At 44.5% G+C, this 22171-nt stretch overlaps 1 protein-coding gene across 51 annotated transcripts in view; it reads right to left on the reverse strand.

The window, feature by feature from the left end:
• Positions 1-22171, reverse strand: part of Magi1 (membrane associated guanylate kinase, WW and PDZ domain containing 1) — a 603975-nt gene that overhangs the window by 17656 nt on the left and 564148 nt on the right. For 6 of the 51 annotated variants that reach the window (XM_087658825.1, XM_087658816.1, XM_087658844.1 and 3 more), the window contains 6 exon segments: positions 14552-14768; positions 10916-10999; positions 8006-8097; positions 6279-6471; positions 3827-4120; positions 589-792 (listed from right to left, as the gene is read on the reverse strand). In XM_087658825.1, the coding sequence (XP_087514951.1) occupies positions 589-792; positions 3827-4120; positions 6279-6471; positions 8006-8097; positions 10916-10999; positions 14552-14768 (1084 nt within the window). 51 annotated transcript variants of the gene reach the window in all.

Below are 22171 nucleotides of genomic sequence, written 5' to 3' on the forward strand. Positions count from 1 at the left end.
AAATATAGACATCCAGTCTCTCTTCATCCATGTGTAAATCATACACAAACCAAGTAGGCTATGGCCTAGGAACTGTTCCTTAAATCAAAAGTATTGATACGCTCTCTAATTTTGAAGAAACAGGGTTGGCTCTGCACTGCTGTTAGGGAGGCTCTGTCACGCCACATTTCAGCTACACTATCGGTCTGTAATTACTACGCATACTCAGGTTTTTCTATAGTTCTGAAGATAAGAAGACAAGGGAAAAAATAAACGGAGAAAGTTGGAGATTTTCTGGACTTTTTTCCCATGTGCATTAAGATGGGATGACAGGGCCAGAGGGTTAATTAGGTCAGAGAGAGTGAGAAGTTTAGTAACAATGGCTCTGGTTCCTCTGATAGGGATGTTCAGTTAGGGGTGGGTAAAGTGGACTCTAGACCAAAATCCAACACTCAGTTCCACAAACACTAATGGGGGGAGATAAGAGGGAGGAAGGGAAAGAGAGAGAGAGAGAGAGAGAGAGAGAGAGAGAGAGAGAGAGAGAGAGAGAAGAGAAGAGAAGAGAAGAGAAGAGAAGAGAAGAGAAGAGAAGAGAGAGGTATACTTTACCATCCCCGGGGATGATGCGGAGAGTCACTGTGTTGCCTGCTTCTTTGATTAGGTTGACAATGTCAGAATGGGATTTGTTGGTGATGGAACATCCATTTACCGCCAAGATCCGGTCTCCTACTTTCAGCTTGCCACAGCGGTCAGCAGGGCTCCCCTCAATAATCCGACCTATTTTGTGAGGCATAGCCACACATGCATTGCCTGCTTTGGTATTGAGTTTTAATTTTTTTTTAAAGTTATGTGGGAATATAGTGAAGGGAGGAGAAAAGGGTTGAAAAGGGAAAGAGAAGGTTAAGTGTTAATTAATTAAAGCATTAAGCAAATGTTATTAAAGGAGAGCGCTGTGCTGATGGTCAAAACATTGGCAATACTCGGGGTGTCTAAAAAGCCACAGTCCCGAGTCTACAGTTCAAGGTCACAGTCCTTTTTATTTTAAAATGTTAGCAAAACCCCGGCTTCCCACCTTAAAACAATTAGAATTTGGGGGTATTTGACAACTTGAGTCTTGAGACCCCAAAATAACTTGGTGGCTGTTGGTTTATTTTGGAGCTCTACATACATATAAACCCCAGAGCTGAAATGGATGTTTTACCCATTCTGTCTTCTGCCACTTCATTTTGCCAACTGTTCTTAAAGCTTTTGCCAATGTTTTGTTCTTTCTCCATTTACAAAAATAATCACTGGGCTTCTGGTGAGGTTAAGAGTCTGCTAGCATTAAAAGTTCAATCTGAAAACACAAAGTGGTCCGACACCTTTGCTCTCTATGTAGGTTGATGGAAACTTTAGAAACGGCACAATTGTGAGAGAAGCCAGGGAAGCACCAAGACCAACACTTACAGATCCGTGTGGATCCATGTTCACTCAGCCCAAGTCAGGAGCTCTCAGGGAGGCCCTGGTGGGCTCATCAGCTCTAATTCTCTTCCCGCCTCACAAACAAATTCCCTTAAAGGGACATACTGAAGGTCTAGTACCTCCTCATGCTGAGGAGAGCAAACCAAAGCTATCCTTACGTCATTCCCTAACTCTCCCTTTAATCCCCTGCATCGACTCACGGACTTACAGACATACATACAAGATATTTTCATATTTTTTTCAGGTCGAAGGGATCTGCAGGTGTATTGCACACTTGGGTCACTCTACTGGGAGAGCTGTCTTCGAGGGATAATCAAGTGTTTGTGTATTGAGTTCCAATGTGTGTGTGTGTGTGTGTGTGTGTGTGTGTGTGTGTTAGGTTTGTTTGTTTCTGACACAGGGTTTCAGAGTCAACACTAGATGTCCTGGAACTAGCTCCGTAGATCAGGCTGGCCTCAAACTCAAGAGAAATCTGCCTGCCTCTGCCTCCTGAGTGCTATGCTGTCACCACCCAGCTGAGTTCCATTTTTTTTTTTTTTTTGCAAGCTTTTACAATTTGCTTTCTCAGAATTATCAAAACAGTGACGGTATTGGGCCACCTTTTGGAAACGGTGACAAAATTAATGGAGGGAGACAATAAAGTCAACTGTGCAGACTCATTATAATTCTGACCTGAAGGGAAAACTATCTGGAGAACGCACTTTGTCTCCTTTGATTCTGAACAGAGGGCTTGACTGAGTGTGTTACTAAGTGGAATGCCAAATTCAAAGAGTTTTCAAAAGCTAGTGAGCTGCTGGTGGATGTAGGAAGGAGGTGCAGCGGGAGGTGTACGCATGGAATCCAAGGCCCTGAGTAAATGCCGCTCAGTTCCAAGGACAATCTGCAGGACAAGGCTCTCAAGTAGCGGGCATGAAGAAAGGCTCTGCATAGCTCAGCAGTCTTGTGCGAGGTGTGAGGCAAAGTTCAATTTGTTGCTTGCAAGAACCCAAGGAAAATAATCAAAAGATCCAACCGTGAGCGAAGACATTCAATACTCATCATCCACCACAGAGCTTGTCACCCGACATACCTGCTTTTCCTTTCTGGAGTCTGAAAACAAGATCTAAGGTAAAGCTCAGTGTGTTGTGGGGTACACTGGAGATTTTTTTTGGTGGGGGGGACAACTTGGGATTTCCTTCCCCTGTTTCTTATTATTTTTAAAGTCAGCAGAAAAGTCTTTGGAATAATTTAAAAACAAAGCAAAATAAAACAAAATAAAAATGGGGGCCTTGAGGTCAGGTCATGCACTGGGCCATGCTGTGATGACTAGCTTCCTAACTCAGAAAAGCAAGGTTAGTAATGGCTGTGGTTACGGCAGTCACACATGGGCAGACCAGGCTGAGTGTCCCCTTTAGTAAGAAGCATCTTATCAAGACTAACTGGAGACAGAGTGGTTCTCTGAGACCAGAATGTTAAAGGGATGTAGCCCCTTAACTTCAATGACTGACCTAGACCTCTGGCCACAAGGACCTATGGGGTCGAGCCATTTGAGAAAAAATGGAAGAATAACTGTAGAATAAACTCTTCCTGTCTCCCCTCGCCTTCCAGTGTGCTCAGGAGAGGACAAGGGACTGAATCAGAAAGGGAGGTTCACACTCATCATAACAGGGAAGGGACTCAGACTCAACTGGTTTCCTGTTTGCCTTTGGGAATGCACCCAGGAGAGAGTTAATATTTGGAGAAGATTACAAAACATTATCCATACTTCATTAAAATCCAAGTCCCCAAATCAAATGACTCTTCACTCAGAGTCTAGCCAGTTGCTAAAGCAACAGTAAGGCATCATTTAAAACTTCAGGCAGCACTCAGGCGAGGATGGAGAAAGGCCATACGAGGTGGGGAGAATCAGGTCATCTTTTATTTCTTACATCTTTACTTTTTCTAGGCATTCTTGCAAACACCTGCTGCTTTTAGAAATCCTTATGACTTTCTGAGGCCATTGTTATTAAGGAACTTTCTCAAGTCTTTCACTGGCAGAGATTGTATAATCCTTCACACCACTAAGGGGCCACTATTCAAACCTGACATAAATCTTTTGTGTACTTTAAGTTGTATGTAACTACACATTTAGAAAGAAAGCTAAAAGGGGGCAGTGGGGAAGGGGGACCCAACAAAACCTACCAAATAAAATACGTCTCCAACTAAGACTTTTATATATGAAGCAGCACGCACGCACGCACGCACGCACGCACGCACGCACGCACACACGCACGCACGCACGCACGCACACATGCACACTCTCACATATTAAGGCATTTCTGTTGAGAACTAAGCCCAGATCCTCTGTAAGGGATCTTACACCCTAAACTGCTGAGCCGCCCTGGGCCCAGTCCTTTCTAGCACTCACCGAAGGTGGTGCCCGCTTCAGGCCTGCTCACGGAGGACACGATGACAAACCCAAAGCCCTCGTTCTCCCCACGCCGAATCTCCACATCATATGGCTGCAGCACAGCGCTCACCACGCCGCTGCCTCCGCCACCACCACTGCCAATGCCGCTGGTGCTGCCGCTGCCTGAGCTCACGGTGTTCAGCGAGTTCTGGCTGCCCTGCGGTGTGCGCTTCTCTTCCGTCAGGGACGCTGGCTGGTTGCTACTGTGGTGCGATGAGGCTGGTGAGGGCACCTCGTTCTCTGCTTTGGGGACTGCAAGAGAGATGTGTGTCTAAACCATTGGATTCTCAGAAGATGGACCCAGCCACCACACTTCCAACTTCCCTACCTGTAAAAAGAAATCAAGATGCTAAACGATGGCACCTTGACTCAGAGAACTGCCGCACAGGCATGAAAAGCAGCCTTGCTATGGAAACGTTAATAGTCAGTCAGGCTCCAGGAAGTCAGACTACATGTGGACCCCCAAAGAGGACTCTTAAGTAGTCCTCTACTTAGGGAGCAGACAATATTTACAAGGTAGACAGTATAATGACAATACCCATAATACCATTCAGTCGACAGCAACATCCAGTTCTGACCTTTCTCCTGAGCAGGAAGGAATTCTGAGACGACTCTGGTGTGAGCTCTGCCAGTGCAGGCGAGGATTCTAGCTTCACAGGCTCACTTACTCACAGTCAGATCTCCCGCTTTTCCGCCTCCTGCCATGTTTTTGCTCAGTGTTTACTCCTTCATTGGGCAGGAGGCTGCTAGGGGTTGTACCTTTAAGGTTTGCACAGGATTCATGAGGACCTGCGCGGTAGGTACACTTAACTGCTCTCCCCAGCCCCCAGCTGTAAACATCTGCTCCAAACACAGAGCTAGAGGCGTTGGCTTCTGTCCAATTTTAGTCAGCCTTCCGATCTTGCTCAGCTAATGGGGGCAGAACATTCTTAGTCCGCACCCTAGGTGGAAGCAGGTATCGAAAGGAGTGTGTGCTTCTGTAGGTTGTGGCTACTGTTATCTTTATTCACAAAGCTTTTACTTTCAGAAATGTTTTTGATTATGGGGAACACAAATGTTACAATCTGACAGTCGCTACCTGTAACTCATGGGGCACAGGTTTATCATCACACTGCTATGTAAATGTCATTGTCGTCCATTTCTAGAAATTCATCAGCTTCCCCAAGTGAAGCCCTCACCATTGAAGAACAGATCTCCACTCCCCACCCCCACTTTCTGCTTGGTATCTGTTTACCTAATTTCACTTAATATGATGTCTGCAAAGGACTAACATGCTAAGCATCCCAAACGTTTTAAGTCTTTCAAAATAAACCTGAACCAACAGAGTGAAATTTATATTGCCTTACTACTTTAATTTAAGCCAGGGAAATCAAATAGTATTCAACTCGCCTCAAAACCCAGACCAAACTAGCTGCCTGCCACGGGCTGCCCGGAATCCCATGCTATGAGAGCTTTGGTGGCCTGAAATGAGTTTTCTTAAAGGTCCTCCGTGGTGGAGGAGGGCTGTTTTCAATGGCTGCCCTCAGACTCATACTGGCATTTAACAATGTCATTCTGTAATTAATTATATATCACTTAAAGTAAGCTACATTAGTATTATTTTTAGGGGTCAACTAATTTTATCTGGTAGGTAACTGCTACACTGATATTAAGGCTACAGAGAACTTAGAGGGTTTTACACCATACTTCTCCAGGAAATCAACTGACACGACAGTTACTCTTCCCCTTTTGCATTCTGTGTGTGTGTGTTTTCCCTCCCCCTCCCACGGCTTTGAGTGTGGCCTGCACGCAAAGGTGAACATTTGAGACACAGGCTTCAGGAAAGAACAGATAGGTCAGAGCTTTCTTAAAGTGGCAGAGACAGGTACGGTAATATGCTCTGAGCCCTGCATGGCAGGGGTGCTAAAACCTAAGAGCATTTGGAGAAGTGTTCTTTTTGAGTTGAGCCTGTTTAAAAATCACAGAGGAAATCAGGGATGTCCTAGAACTGGCCAGCTCCTTAGCTTTCCAGTGAAGGAGAAAAGCCTTGAGGAACAGAGCAATGGCAAGGTGCTGGGTGAGGACAAGCTCATTTCGCAGTCCAAACCCAGCTTCAGTTCTTTGAATCCCGAGATGACCTTTTCTCACACTCCTGATGGCTCCTGGGATAAGGATTATCCATTATCCCCCAGTGAAGAGGAAGAAGGCTAAGTTCTGGTTGGTGAGGGGGCAAGAGGCACTCTTCTGGGTGTCTTTCTGGAGCCTATGCAAACGGCATGTTAAACTACTTCTGAGTGACAGCAGGGCTGGAGAGAAACAAACCATCTGGAAATCCTGAGCTTGATCACATTTGCAAACATTTGGTAAAATAGAAGCTTGAGGAGGCAGGCGCAGACAGAGCCCGGTCTGGAGGAATGAAGGAATAACATACCCGTAAACACCACTTTACGCCTCACTGTGAGATTGACGTGGCCTTGCTTGGCAGCTTGTTGCATAAGCTGGACCACGAGCTGGTGTGATTTCCCAATTACTGGTGTCCCATCCACACAGATTAATTCATCTCCAGACCTCAGGCGGCCGTCTGTGTCAGCAGCACCCAGTGGTACGATGTGACCGATATAAATCTGTTGAGTAATCAGGTGACGGGTGAGACATTGCCCTGTTGGTTTTACTATCAAGACTGATGGCCCGTGCATCTCTAGAAATAATTCAGTTTATTCATTCGTATCCACATGCACGCCCCAAACAATTATTGAGCACCTACTGTGTATAAGGCATTGTGCCAGGTGCTCTAGGGGTTTGTGGAAAGAGTAACTATTTGTGACAGGGCTCCCTCAAATAGACGCATCTGTGGTCTGTCAATCGTGAATTTTACTTCTACTCTGGAAAAATGGTCACTTTATTTTCTTATCTGAAAGTTTTTTCCTCATTTCCTGTCTACTCAGAAACCTCACTTTCATTGTGCCCCACCAATTATATCGACGCTTCTGCTCTTGAGGGGCCTAGTACTGTCTGCTTAGCGGTACCACATTTCACTAAACAGTATAAAATGAAGCCGTGTGGCCTGACGTCCCCATTTCTGCCATCTTTGAAGACCAGAAGGCAGAGCAATGTTGATACCCAACGTCTTGCCGTTTCACTGTTCACTAAATGTGAGCTTAAATATCGGTGTGTGGCTTTGTCTTCTCAGTAGACAATAATGTTATCCTTTTCTTTACATGACATTTAGAGTTTATGAGGGACAGGGACAAATGGATGAAGGACTTGGGCTGTGTCAGTCCCTCCATTTATACCAGCTCTGTGACCTTGGGCCAGTTACTTAATCTTTCTGGGGCTTTTATTTTCTGGTTTAAAAAAAAAAAAACCAGGGATATATCCTGGATAAAGGGGAGAACATGTGTTAGAAGTCTTTCGCAGGGCACACCACACACAGTAACTGCTCAATGAATAATAGCTTTTATTCCAAAGGGATCAAGGCTCCTTCTCTTTTGTTTTCCTTGAGAAGGACATTGTGATGTTCAAGTAAATGTACTCTAAGAGGGGTTGGGGACTTAGCTCAGTGGTAGAGCGCTTGCCTAGCAAGAGCAAGGCCCTGGGTTCGGTCCCCAGCTCCGAAAAATAGAAAAGAAAAAAAAAAAAGTACTCTAAGAGACTGAGACCCAGGGAGGAGACTCAGCGTTTCTAGATCACTGTTCTGGATCCTTTTTCCGTTATTTAAAGACAGGGTGCCGTTTTCTTGAGGCACTGCTGCTGCCTGAGGAGGTTCCCTCTGTGCTCTAGTCACTTACTACACAGACCCCTATACTCTCCACTCACGTACATGCACCCTCTCCCTATGCGGATGCCACAGAGTTGCTCGCTCTGCCTTTTGCTTTCCTTCTTCTTAGTGTGTGCACGGGGACAGCGGTTGAAATTCCCCACCACATACAAAAGCTGTAGAAAACATTACTTCCCTTCTTCCTCAAGACAAACAACAACAACAACAACAACAACAAATGCAGCTCCACAAAAAGCCAGTACGAGACCCATGCTACCCAAGATGACAGCGCCAACTGTACAGCTAGCTGGATTCCTATCGTGGCGATCTGTCGCGGCTGCCACTTTCCTTTGAAGCCTTAGCAAACAGCATTGGGGAAGGAAGCAGATAAAAAGACTCACGGGTTCCCCTGGCTCATTTCCACCCAGAATCCTAAATCCAAAACCGGTCTCTTTTCTCCAGAGGAAGATGTCCTGCTCCTGGTAATCTGGAACTGCAGAGAAGGAAGAAGGGAGAAAGATCATTTCACTAATAAAAGGGACCACGTGTCTAAGATGGGCACAAACAGGACCAGGATGGATGCGTATGCACACATGAAAGCATCCCGACACAGGCAACTAAAGAAAAGGTCATGGCTGGGTGGCAGCTGACAACAAGGGGCACAAGTAAGTAGCAGGGCCAGTCAGCTCTGCAGTTCTCCACAGGACTATGAGCTCCTGTTACATTCCTACTGAGCTCACACCATCATGGACAGCTAAGCCAGGAGTGAGCAAGGGCCTCTCCTTAACATCACGGCAACAGGAATCGAGTAAATTAAATCACCATGTGTTGCACGACAAAGGAAGCATCCAGGAATGAAGTCACCTGTAGTGACAGTCTCTCTGGAGAAGACACTGGCTCTATAGATTGGAATGTTCCTTTAAATGATTTGTTATTTTACAGAGCAGATAAGTATTATGATTTGGGCTAAAAAGAATTTTTAATTAATTTTTAATTATTTTCTTTTCCCCTAACATAATCAAGACCAGTGACACTAGTAATTTGATATGAGATCAATCTTGTGAGGGGTAAAAAATCCTATTTAAAAGGGGCTGTGTGATGCACGGTTGCTGGTGTACCATTCACCCATCCTTCCCCAAGCCCTGGGCTTGATCCCCGGCACCGTGAAAAAACGTAACAGCTCTAGAACTGGTAAATGTAGAGTTTAGTATGAGTTTAGTCCTATTATCCCAGAGTTGTCAGACTTCATCCCTTAATGTCACGTGAGGACAGAATCTTCTGACCAACTAACTCTTTCTCATCACTAAGTTACAGCTTTCCCTTAATTTGCCTATGTATTTGAACATAAGTATCAACTCATTATTCAATAACTTGCTATTTTATGTTCAACACTCAGTAATGGCCTAGTGCTTTAAAACGAAGCTCTCAATAAATTCCAGGAAACGCCGGTTGTGCATGAACGCATTCTGTATAACTGCACTGTCACTTCACCGAGACAGTAAAAGTAGTTACTTTCACGTCATTCTTACTGAGTACTTAATGTATATACAAAGTGCTTTATAGCCTATAAAGTGATACAACTTTTAGTTAAAGAGAATACATTATGATTTAGCTGCAGTGAATCCAGAAGGGGCACTTAAATTACCGCCCCGCATTCTTTCTTATTGGTTTCATTAATTGTATTTTAGGCTGTAGGAGTGTCCAGGCCTGAAACTCCTAATTCCCATCTTCTTTAGTTTTGAATGCTGGAACAGGAAAGATGAAAATGGTGGCTTAGATTTCCCACTGGGAAGAACTGTTCCTTTTTAGTGCTTTGTCTGGAGCCTAAGATGCACAGTAAATGAATGATCCAAGGGAAACAAGCCAGATAGGTGAGTACAAGGCAGCGTGTGCTTGCTCACAGCTGGGTGTTTTGTTTGAGCTGCTTTAATGCTGGAGCTTTACCTGGGTCCCCTATATTTATCTAGTCCCTTATATTATAAGTGCTAACTTGTAAAATGCCAAGGAAGGTAAATCCAGCTATATCACAGGACTCCTACTGAAACAGTTAGACTAATGTTTCTTTGATACATTTGTGTGTGTATATGTGTATTCACTCACTCCTGTGTGAGTAGCTTAGTAAATGATGCTTGCTATTACTTGCCCCACTGAAATACAAGTTAACTCAGAGGGTGCTCTGTCTTTTGGGTTATCCACAGAAGGAAACTAGCACCCCAAAAGACCACTGGTGATTTTCAGCCAGTATACTTGGCTGCTGGAGCTTTCTGTGAGCAAATAAAGAACCTCTTCAAAGGCCTTCACCCCTGAGCCTTTTTTCTTCAGTATCACATAACACAATATCATTTCTCCATCCTACAGGGACAAAAAAAAAATGTAGCTCATTTCTGCTTTATGTGGCAATGAGGTGTCAGCTCTCATGGTATTCGGAGGAAGAGGAGACCCAACAGATTTAGGTCAATCACCTGAGTTAGTCCACAGGAAAAAAAGAGGTTTGCTTCCTTTCAAGAATCAAATTAATAAAATAATAAAAAGAAAATTAAAAAAAAGAAAGAAAAGAAAGGTGCCCTGTGACACTTGGGATATAAAGACATTAACAATGAACCAGAAAACACAGACACAAACACCAACACAGACAAGTAACAAAGAAAGTCTTCTGGTACTTTAATTTTAGCCTATTAACAATTTTATTCTTCTTATCAACTGAATACCATTCACCCAAATAAATATAACTTTGGCTTGTGAATTGATATTGACATATATTCTGATATTCAAATTTTGTCTTCTATGATATTATTTCTTTGTATAAAAAGTACTAAGGTTTGGTTCCCCAAATGTTTTCACTCTCTACTTTCAGAGGTCGTATTTTAGAAAGCAGTGAGGTGAGGCCATTTCCCCCAAATTACTGTATTTTTTATTTTATATTTTTCAGTGAGGCCAGTCTTAACAGATTTTATAGCTTTAATCCAGCTGTGTGAATCTTACATCCTCACCCAGGGGACAATCTCTGCAGCTAATCTGCTTCTGGTCGTGGTAGTGGTCACTTAACAAAGTACCAGAGTGACTTTCCTTGAAGTGTAGTGCGAGTGGGGTCACCAGGTCCTGGTGTCACCACTGGTACAGACAGTGAAAACACATGCCACCCCCTAATCTCATCTGATGCTTGGCTTATGCTCGGCCAACACAAGCCTAAAACCAGCCCCTCATGCATGTTTATCTGCCCTCACTTCTGTGGATTTCTCCCCAGACAGATGGGAACATCAGACAGGATGGGCGGGAATGGAGGAGCACAGGTTTTTGCGGCAGATCCTTACTCTGACATTCTCCAAAATTCGTGGAATTGATCTCTCTGTCTCTTTCACCCTTGCTCAGTCCTGACGCAGGCGAAGGTGACATAGCTGGAATATCAATTTCACAAGTGTGTAAAGCTTAACATGTGTTCTCGGTTCATTTTAACTTCGCTGTGATTGATAAGGGACGTTTGATTCAGCGGTACAATCAAGGTTACCAATGCTTTGGGATCACAGGACTGTAGCTTGGTTTTGGTTTTCACTTTTGTATTTCATGATGCTTCAGTTGTCCAAAAGCTAACTGAACACTGAGTGCTTCCTGTGAAGCTCTTCCATTACCACCATAGGCTCCTTACGTTTAATTAGACTCTAACCACCTTCTTGAATGACCTTGCTTCACGTCATGAACACTGGAGAGCGGTCTAAACTCTCATCGCCTGTTTGAGAAAATGGAAGCGTATGCGTGCCACTAGTACACACCAGCACTGATTATTTTAGGGGAGCATCAATCCCGAGAGAGAGACTCCGTTCTAAGGCTGAAGCATGCCCTGGTGAATTCTAGGCAGCTCAAACCAGAAGAGTCTTTCTTATGTTTGAGATGCAATCATGGAATCCGTCAACTTTGAATGAGCACACAGAAACTGTTATAATCATCTTTAATTCCTGGTGTCAGGCTTGTAAGCACAACTCCCTAAAGGACGGACAGCTTTATAACGCTGGTTAGAATGACAGCATTGACTGCTTTCTTCTCAAGCTACACCACAAACAAGCAAAAAACTTCACTTAGAGGCTTCGGAGTGTCTTTTCTAGTAAATGCTGCTATGCACCAGGTGACTGTGTGAACATCTGCTAATAAGACCAATCATGTCACTTTTAAAGACAAGGATCCAATTGGCATGTTATCTAGAGAAAATACAAAACAGGCAAGATGGCTTATTTAAAGGACTTCAAGTCTTTAATTAACATTGAAATCCTTCAAAGGGATTCATTAACACATCTGTAACTCAGATTAAATCATCTTGACACTGCTGTTTTGGCAGAGAGCCAGACCGAGAGGATGGTATTTTGCAAAACACCTAGACCATGTAAAGGAAAGTGGTCAGCTGTGTGTCTGTCTTTACATTGCCTTTAAAAATGCACTTTAGTAAAAAGGAAAAGGTATTTCAACATTAAGGGCATAATATGTATATTTAATGTGTTGTGACTTACTTTAATTTTCCTTCAGTGTTTGCTTTCATTATCAAGGGATGGGGAGGTCATTCCCTCCATCCAGATACTCCTCTTTTTTTTTTTAAATGTTCTTAAAGACAAAATACAAAATAACAGGACAATGGGAGAAATAAATTTGAGATTAAAATACTAATTCAAAGGCGAGATTGATATAGGTCTATCAGTAGGTACCATGGAAAGAAGAACAATCTGTGATAGAGACAGAATACTTATTCTCATTTAGTAGAGAAGAAAAAAGAATCTATGCAGATCTTAACAGCCACTAGGCTGCTACTATCACTCAATCACAGGCCCTCCAATCACCAAAGAGACATTGATTCTCCTCCCTCATGCTCCTGATTGCTTTAGATGCTACACAAAGTCAAGGAGCAAAACTGAAAGATTTCCAAATGTTTGTCTCACCTCCATTTGAGCAGTGCCAGTGCTTATAGCAATTGGATATGGCCATACTGGGTATTCCAGTTTCTTTGGCTGGTGAAAACTTTCTTAAAAGTTGAATATCCGAATCCCAAGAAATACAGCTGCTATAGGATAAATAAGCCTACCACTGAGCAGGTGCTCGGAGCATCCTGTCAATCCAGGAGGACCAGCCAGTAGTTCAGGGGATGATCTATTGGATCACAGAATGATTGGGCCATGGAAAACTCAACCCTAATATGTTCCGTACTGAAGAAAGCAGGGCCGTGGTCAATAAAGCAATCGCTCAGCATCCCCTGAAGTTGGGCCATCGACTGAAGAAGCCACATAGTTAGAGAGAAATGTGAAGGGAATATGGAAAGTTCCCCCTTAGGAAGCATTCCTTCAGTGGTATTTTAAAGAGAAATCACTACAATTAGAGAGGAATCCTGGTATGGAGCCCAGGTTTAAACCAGTTGGGCATCCCTGATCTGAAAACCCAAAAGCTTTTAAGTATTGATGTAAACACCACAAGAAGAAAAGGCCATGCCATAAAATGTACATTCACAAATAAAATCAGCGCAAATACAGTTGGAAATGACTTTTTCTGGCCTTGAGTGTAAAGGATGTATGAAACATAAAATGGATTTGAAATTTAGACTCAGGTCCCATTCTCAGATTCTCTCTATGGATACGCAAGTATTCAAAATCTGAAATCGAAAGCATTTTTTGATAAAGGATGCACAACTTTGTTGTTTGCATTGCCTGAGGGAAATTTCCTTCAGTCTGGCTTCGAGAAGTGTTTGATGGCATCTTCCTCAGTTGGGGTGAGATTGTGTGTGTGTGTGTGTGTGTGTGTGTGTTCCATTTCTGAATTAGCTGGCTTTATCAACATGGTGAGTCTGAGCCAGTACAACAGCCTATCTAGTGGCTCACTATTGTTCCCTGATGATACTTCAAGGGACCTCTAATAGCTGATAATCGGCAAGAGGTGAGGCCCTCATGTGCCCCCTGATTGCTGACTAAGGGTTTGGTCAGCTTTTCTTCCTGGGGCTGCTGGCCTTACAATATTCCCTTTATCTGAGTCACAGAACAATGGCAGCCTCCCAGAATGCCCTTCGGCCAACTCAGGTATGCTGTACGGCAAGGTCAGAGTGGCTGGTGAGAGCAAGGAAAACCCTTAACCTCTCGCCAGCTTCTGCACTACCATCTCCACGGAGGTGACTAGGCTGTGGCTAGGGGTGAAACCCATGCTAAGGGCAGCCAGGCCAGCGATGCTGCTTTCTCTCTCAGCTTCTCACAAGTCATAAATATAATGTCTTCCTTCCTAAGACACGCTGTCGCATTCCAGGGCATACTGACCGACCATCTGGAGAGAAACTGTGAGGGACAGCAAAGCCTCCCTGTCTGACATGCTTCTACCAAGCCCAGGGCATTGTAGGGACTTTCTTTGATAAAATAATGAAGACTCCTGATGGTGAGCGTCCACAGTAGTCATTAGAAGGGAGAGAAGAGAAACGCAGAGGGGATTTTAGGGTTTTGAGCTCTGGGAAGCTCTGAAGCCCATCTTCCCAAGTCTGCCTAACAAAAAGGCAAGCTGCAATCATCCCCTGTGAGCCAGCCCCCGCCCCCTCGCCTTTTTAAGGGAAACCTTTGCAAAGGTGGAAGAGGTTAAAATGAAACAATACCAGTATTTTTTAAAATCCACAAGGCCACAAGGAAAGCAACTGAGCTCTTCTCATGAACCCACAATCACCATTCTGCTCCGTTGTGTGTCTGAGCAGCTTTGCCAGACAGGAGCACAAAGGCATGCCACCGTCTCCACTTGGGAAAGAACTGAAGGCAGCGGCTCTTAGTACCGGCCTCTTTACCCAGGCTTCCTCAAAATGGAGACATCATCCAGGCCACCCAGATAACCAGAAGATTCTATCTGCTCGGAGAAGCTATGGCTTTCCACTTTCTTTACGTCTGTCCACTTGACCCCCTAGGCCTCTTCTATTAAGAGGAAGTTAGCAGGACCCAGGCATTACTCACGTCGGTTTTCATACATGCTCCTCGACTGGGCCCAGATTTTAAAGGGATCTGGCTTTTTCTGCCCAGAGCTGTCGGTCTGATCTGGAGCAGGGACGTCTGCAGGTGGGTACTCAGGGAGCACCTGTGCACTGTGGCTCGGGGAAGCTGTGTGCAGGCTCCGGAGGCTGGACACACTGTGCTGGGAGCTGTTCTGGCTGTCTTTCCTCTCCAGTGGCTGCTGTAAGAGAGCAAGTGAGAGAGCCAAGAAAGGAAGATGACTGTGGCTTCTGCAGTGAACATCTCTCGCCAGCCTGACCTTGCACACCTGTATACCTATGAGCTTAAAACAACATACTCTGGCCTCTACCTTTTTCCAGCCAAGTGTTGGATGCAGATAAATCCTCAAATGATTGGCAGAGAGACAGAGGTCTGGACTAGACAGGAAGATATAACCACAGAGCATGGTGTTCTCTGAACTGTAGCAGGGAAACAAATCTGATTTTCATTGTAAGTTCTTGGGAAGATACGCTGGGCTTCTCTATTGGAGGATACATCATCTATCCTGACACCCTCATTTCCTGACAAAAATATGTGACTCAAAATACCTGTTTCAGATGGAAGTCTGTGCTGTAAGCAATACAACCAGGACTAAAAGTGCTTCCTGTGGCACCCACCATATGCTGTACCTCTTAGTAATAAGATACCTGCTCTGCTCTAAAGGTTGCTACCAGTTCCATTCCAGCAGAGACTGGGTCAGACAATTAGGGAGTCATGCCTAGAGTCACAGTGCACTGGTACTCGTGTGCAGAGAACCGTCAGATCGAGAGCTCCTAGAGTTTTCCATCAGTCAGTTCTAATGGCATTGCTTTGCACCTCTGGAATTACTGATACTATTGTGAGTTTAAAAGTCAAGAGCAAATGTGATGTGTGCATATGTATTGCCCTGCAAGGGTCAGCCTTCCCAGACTGGTAACTGTCCACAGTTCAAATACCTTTCAAAGAGGGAACTCCGTTCATTTCAGAGGCAGAGTCAAGTTCTTGATCACCGAAACCAGCTTAGCACGGACTTTTGTCTTATGAAGTATTCTCTGAATTGACAGAGGCAACAACCAAGATCCTCGTATGGTTTTACCCCTTAAATGCTACATTGGAGTTCTGCTTCCTTTGCGAAAGACATCATGTTACTTGACTTCTCTGCCTAGTTATCAGGAGGGAAGAGGGGTGTGTGTGTGTGTGTGTGTGTGTGTGTGTGTGTGTGTGTGTGTGTATGGTATGTTTACGTATGTGTGCATATGCGTGATGTGTGTGTGTGTGTGTGTGAAGTATGTGTGTGTGTGCTTGCTTGCATGTGTGTGCATCTCTATCCTCTATCACACAAACCACAGAGCTGTTTTAGAAGAGCTAAAGATCCTGACTGTGTGCGATCCCATCCCTTGGAGCTCTGTCACCAGAGGCTATCATCAATCCTTGCTCTCCCCTCAGTGGGCCTCCACCTTTCAACCCTTGTAAGAACAACGTTCATGAGCCTTTCCCCTATTAGCTCTTGTTTTGAAATAAGTAGACAAAGTCCAAAAAGAACATAGGTTTTTATATTTGTGTGGCAACCATTTTATTGGCAGCCACCTCTCAACTCCTTGATTTGCTTCTGGATGCTAGAGCTCTGACTATGGGTTTTGGAAAAGTTCTGTGCTTGAGGGAAAGTCCCTCACACGTAAAGGTGAAGTGGTGAAGGCACAGGGAAAGCACAGGGCAAACACAGACTATCACCCTGTCTTCAGGCAATGAAAGTTCTCGGCTCTGTGCTAGAGAGAGTGGATAGACTAGAAGACTTGACAAAGGCACCCTGCTGCCTTTTAAGGTCCTTCTCCATCCTGACATCAGCTCTATGGCCTCCTGTCATGCCCTGAAAAGCGATCCCGACTCTGTCCCTTCCTTGGGTGACATGTTGGAGCTGTTGAGAGCAAGAACAGCACCAGTTCTCTTTTGGATGTGCACAGCAAATTGTCTTTCTCATTGTGTATCTCTTACAAGGCTCTTAATCACAAAGCACGGATAGTATCTTGCCCACTGTTGCTGTAAACATCGCACAATATTTAGAAAAAACAAACCAACCAACCAACCAACCAACCAGGTACTGTGCTTAGGTTTCTTCCTTTAAGTTTCACACTTTTCAGCGCGGCTGGCTTGCTTGCTTGCTTGCTTATTTATTTATTTATTTATTTATTAATTTATTATTTATTTATAACAACAGGTTAACATTTTACAAGGAAAATTAAAGGCTGTTTTCATTTTGAAGTAAACTTTAGTAACCAGAATGAATGTGGACTTTTATGTTGTTAAGGACACATTCTAAATATAAAAACAAGTCATTCACCATGGGAGCTAAGTTTGCCTGGAGACTCTCACTCTTCCGGTCAAATACCTACCCTATTTTTGTTCCTTAAAAAACGCGGCAGATGCCTGACTGTAGGATGAGCCCATCAACACTGAGTTCATTTCACAGATGAGCTAAGTCTCTAATCCTGAAAGTTTCAGTCTCCGTTCGAGGTCACTTACCCCCCAGCCCCTAGGCCTGCATGCTACATGATACCTGGAGAACACTCACATGTGGGGCTTCAGGGGGTACACTTTGCAGTATGTGTTCCCCTAACTTCTTGGGTACCTGTCCCTGAAAACCAAACTTTAAACTTTTCCTCGCTGTCACACTCAGAGTCTGATGAAAGTGTTGGGCACTTCTGATGTATAACATGCCTATGGTTTTTATACACAGTGAGGGGCCCACACTGAGCCAAGGGTTTGAGCACCTGGTCCCCAGCTGGTGGTGCTGTTGGCAGGTCGCTGAGCCTTTGGGACACGTGGCCAGCCACCAGAAGTGGGTCTCCTGGGTAGTTCTTGAAGATGATAATGCCCTCCTGGGTCTAGCCCAGTCTTTCTGCTTCTCATCTGTCACCATAATGTGATCAGCTGTTTCATGCGCCTGCTGACAGAGATTAAGCCAAATCCCACAGTTGTTCCTCCTTATCCTGACTGAATGATATCCCTTGAGCTCATGAGCAAAATCAATTTTTTTTTCTTTAAGCTGCTTCTGTCAAGAATTTCTCGCCCTGATGAGAGTAATCATGCACAGAGTCGGACATGTTGCTCAAATGGGTTTCTAAGGACCCAGGATGTTTATCTCGTCCTAGAAGCTTTGCCTGTGGTGACACTGAGGGCCTAACCTCAGGTTAAACTAGAGCTTGCTGGGCCACAAAGGGGGAATGCAGATGAAGTCTACTGAAAAACACTTTAGCCACCTTTCACATTATAATAGCTGTTCTCACCTCCCCAGGAAGACCTCACTGAAGTCTGGGTTAAAACAAACTCAGAAACAAAGCTGCATCTCGGTCGAACTGTGCCTCTGAGTCCTTTTAATGTCGTCCCATGTGGCCTCTCAGTTGGGAAATACCAGAGAGGGAATTTCCCAAGTTTTGAAGAACTATACTACAGAACTATCACTCAGTGGCTTGGCTTGGTGACATACTGAAGGACTACAGCCCAGGAATCTGGAAGCTTTCTGGATTTTCACCACCGGAATGTTCAGTTTTAAAAGTGAGCACCTTCCTCCAATTTAAAGATGCATTCTATAATGAAAATCTTGGGGTTTTTGGAGTTGAACTCTGTGTATATATGTGCAAACATTTCAAAGTGTTTTTCATTTTCAATGACATTCTTTATTGGCATATAAAGCTCTCAAATTAAAATCATTTGGGGTGTGTGTGTGTGTGTGTAAGATAGTTTTACTATGTAGCCCAGGCTAAGCACAAACTCTGGATTCTCTTGCCTCTGCCTCTGGAGTACTGGGTTACAAGTGTGTGCCATCTAACTTCTCTAAGTAGGGCACTTGCTCAAAGGCAAGCAGCTATAAGGCTGTAGCTTGTCCTGTTAAAGGAAGCCTGTGCGTGGACAAAGAGAAGCACATTAACAGGACACCAGACAAGGCCCCCCTGCAGTGACCACCTATAACATACTTATTGGCTCGACCAACAAATGCAAATGAATAATCTACACTGTGCCAGACAATAAGAAAAACAACAGATAAATAAAAAGATGTTACCTAATTGCCTGGAATTTGTATCTGAGCATGGATGTATGTGGTGCAGATGGATATTAAATGAATCAAGCATTCAGAATAGATTTAAATCAATGTGCCGCAATGTCCTTTGGATAGCGAGTGGGTTTATGGATGGGTGTACAGAAGAGTATTTTGGCAATGGACCCAGCATGTTCTAAGTCTTTTTGCAGAAACTGAGCTGGGACTGTAGAATGAATGGCCATTGAATGGGGGAGCTGGGCATGGACCTGGAAGCCACACGATGCCGGTGTCGGCACCTGTGTGACACCGTGAGAACAGGCTTCATTCTTAACTTTGGAGGAAGAATCCATTTATGCACTTAAAACAGGAATGCATCAGAGTTAGTGGTCTTGTGGGAAGTTTGGTCAGGCACCTGGGTAGAGAAATACTGGAAGCACAGGGGCTGGCCTGAAGTTGCTCTGCACCTGAAGGAGCTTCTACTGGGGCAAAGGTTTGATGAAGGAGAGACATTGCTGACAGGTCCAAGGGGAGAGAGGAGGGAGAATAATACATCTTAGATACACAGCAGCAATCCCCCAGCTTAGAAACACTGCACTGTCCCCAAGAACAGCACAGCCTGAGTTCATGGTCCGGGAGAGCGCTAGGCACCAGACAAGTCACCTATGCTACTGTCACTGGGCTGATATTTCTGAACCGAGAATTTCATTCCTCATTTTCAAACCTCCGCCAACTTGGAAGAAGAAAATGGGCTTAATTTTAAAAATCTCCTTAAGAGTCCTTGGCCATGAACTTGTATCACAAAACCTTTTAGAATGAAATTGTACCTATCTCTCTAAAATGAATGATTCTCTCATACTACTTACTGTCGGGTCAGGGCGACTGGGGAGGTGCAGTGGTTTGTATAAATGGAAATGGGGAAAAAATTTTACCTCATCAGTATTTCACAGAGTGATTTAGAAATGGAGGTTCTTATAAAGTAAACTGAAAATATTTGCTCAGAAGAACAAATGAATACAGACAGCACTTAGGAGCTTAGATGATGAAAAGAATTCATGTGGCTCAAAGATGACAAATTGATCCATTTTAAAGCCAAATTATTTACAGTTGATGTATCTGCCAAGACCCAAGGCCACTGCAGGGATTTGCATGGACAATAGGAGCGGATCCAAGTGCCGCCGAGGTATGAGGCCAAGGTCATCAGAGGCATGGAAATGGCCAAAGCACTGGCTTCTCTTGCCTTCTCCCTCTTTCCTATATCTCTTGCCTCCCAGTCACAGGCAGGAGAAGGCACAGTACACTGGCTGGACAGAAACGGAAAAGCTGAGTCACATAAAATAAAAGAAACTTGGCAAAACGGACAATACTTGTATTGTTCTCTATACGTGGAGAAGCTCCCATGGGCTGTTCACTGAGGTGGGAGGTGAGAGGCCACAAGATGATTTGAAGTCATCCATTCCTTTCCTCATCTACCGACCTCACTATTTCTCCTCGTGGCCTGTAGAAGCTGTGAGGGGACCATGTGGTGGCTTTGGAAATTGTGAAGCCTAGGGGTGCAGTGTGAGAGGTCGAGCATGTCACAGAGGATGGCTGAGGCAGGAGTCGGCAGTGCACCTGTCAGCTAAGAGGTCTTGTGTCCCCCTCACATGTCATAATGACTTGTTCCTTCAGCATCTCTTACAGGTAAATGGAATGGAAACTGACAGAGTGGAGTTTTCTCTTGTTACCCTGAAGACATCACCTTGCCACTGGTCTTAAAACTGTGGGTGTTCCCTGCCCGAAAGGGGATTTCAAACAGTTTCGGGTCAGCCACAGTTTTTCATTCTACCTTGGGTCTGGGCTCTGTAAGACCACTCAACTTAGGTCACTGGGACTGACAGCTGCATGGCTAGCATAATGTATGCACTGAGTCATCATTCAACTCTTGAAGTGTGTGCTCACCAGACTTTAATCCCCCGAGGAGAGGGTCTAGACAGGCCTGTCTATTCTGTGGTATCTATTTCACTCCCCAGTTGCTGGGAGGCAGGGATATTTTCTCTTAGTTCCTGGATACCCATACTACTATCACCTAAGAGGCAGTCGTTAAACATCGGTATTTCCAGTGTCTCATTCCAAGTTCCATACATAGTGGTTCTCACTACTACATGTGCCAAATGAAAGGATAGATGAATGGTTGAGTATGCAGAAGAGAAATGGATGGATGGGCATAAGACTGGTGAACGGGTAAAGAAGTGGACAGGTTAACAAAGGGAGAACGGAGACTGTGGATCTGACTTACAATGTTTGCTGTGCAATTTAGAATTTAAAAACCCCTACACCTACAAGATCTCTGCGTGCAATTTAAGCTGACAGTTAAAGTTTCTAGTCAGAATGATTAAGTTGGGTTACAAGTTTTCCAGGGAAACCTAAAACCCCACAGCAAATGTGCCTTATTTTTTACTGCCACGTGGTAGAAAATCTATGATGTAGGAATCCAGGTATTAAATTCATCAGACGTTATTAAGATATCACCAATCTCCCTCAAGAGTACACCAAAACCACAAACAGCATTTTAACTAAACCTAGTAAGTTGAGTTACTTATTCAGAGTAAGCTTTAGGGACAACCCAGGAGGTGAAACAACATTAAAATGCCAAACCCTTCTGCTCTAATAAAATTTCAACTATCTAATTATTGAAAACATTAAAAAAAGAAAGAAAAAGTATGGGAATGCAGGGACCTCGTCCATCATTGCGGGAAGCCAAGCGTGTTAGAAGCTCAGCAAGCAGCCAATAGTGGGACTTGGTTCAGATTCTATTCACAGAGCTGAGGTGGAGTCCACATGGACCACAACCCAGGTACAACGGCAACCTTTAACTATGCAGCCTGCAGAACTGACGCTATCTGTCACCTGAGTGCCTCAGCCAGCACCTGGACACCCAGCATCCCCGTGGATTCCCTCCAACCCTACTGAAAACATCCCATCATCATCTGGTCCACTGGCAGGACACCATCCAAATTCCAACCAGGGAAAGGGAAACGGCTTTCCATCCACCTGTACAAGCTCCCACTGATCACAGATGTTTGCAATGCTCTCCTGCCAAGAGCAGCCCTTGGCTGATAGTCCCTTCATCGTGTGCAGCAGCTGCCAGTGTGCCAACATGCAAGCTGCCGTCCCTGTCCTGGAGCAGGACCCAGGTGAGGACAAGCCCCAAGCTGGGAACCTGCTCTTAAATCCAACAGCACCCACCCTCTTGGCTTGTGGTAATTAGGAGCCAGCAGACTGTGGGCAAAGCAGTTAAGAGAGCTTTTTCCTAGGAATGCAACCCAAGTAATTGGCTTGTTGCTCACTAATGACATGGTAACTACAAAAATAAACTGCCTGAGAATTCTCTTAACTGGCTTCATGAACATGCGCTCCGTACACGCTTGATACTAGGTGCTAGCCAGGAGATTCTGAGACACTTTAGGGAAGACGGTATGCAAACATTATGAAGCCTCTTCTGCACAGGGGCAAACAGCAGAGAACGCCTGAGACACCTGAAATCTTGCTATTAGTGTAAAGCTACCTGTCAAGATTCCACAGCATGTGGG

The sequence above is a fragment of the Rattus norvegicus genome, chromosome 4 (genome assembly GCF_021556685.1).
Source record: "Rattus norvegicus strain SHRSP/BbbUtx chromosome 4, alternate assembly SHRSP_T2T, whole genome shotgun sequence".
NCBI lineage: Eukaryota > Metazoa > Chordata > Mammalia > Rodentia > Muridae > Rattus > Rattus norvegicus.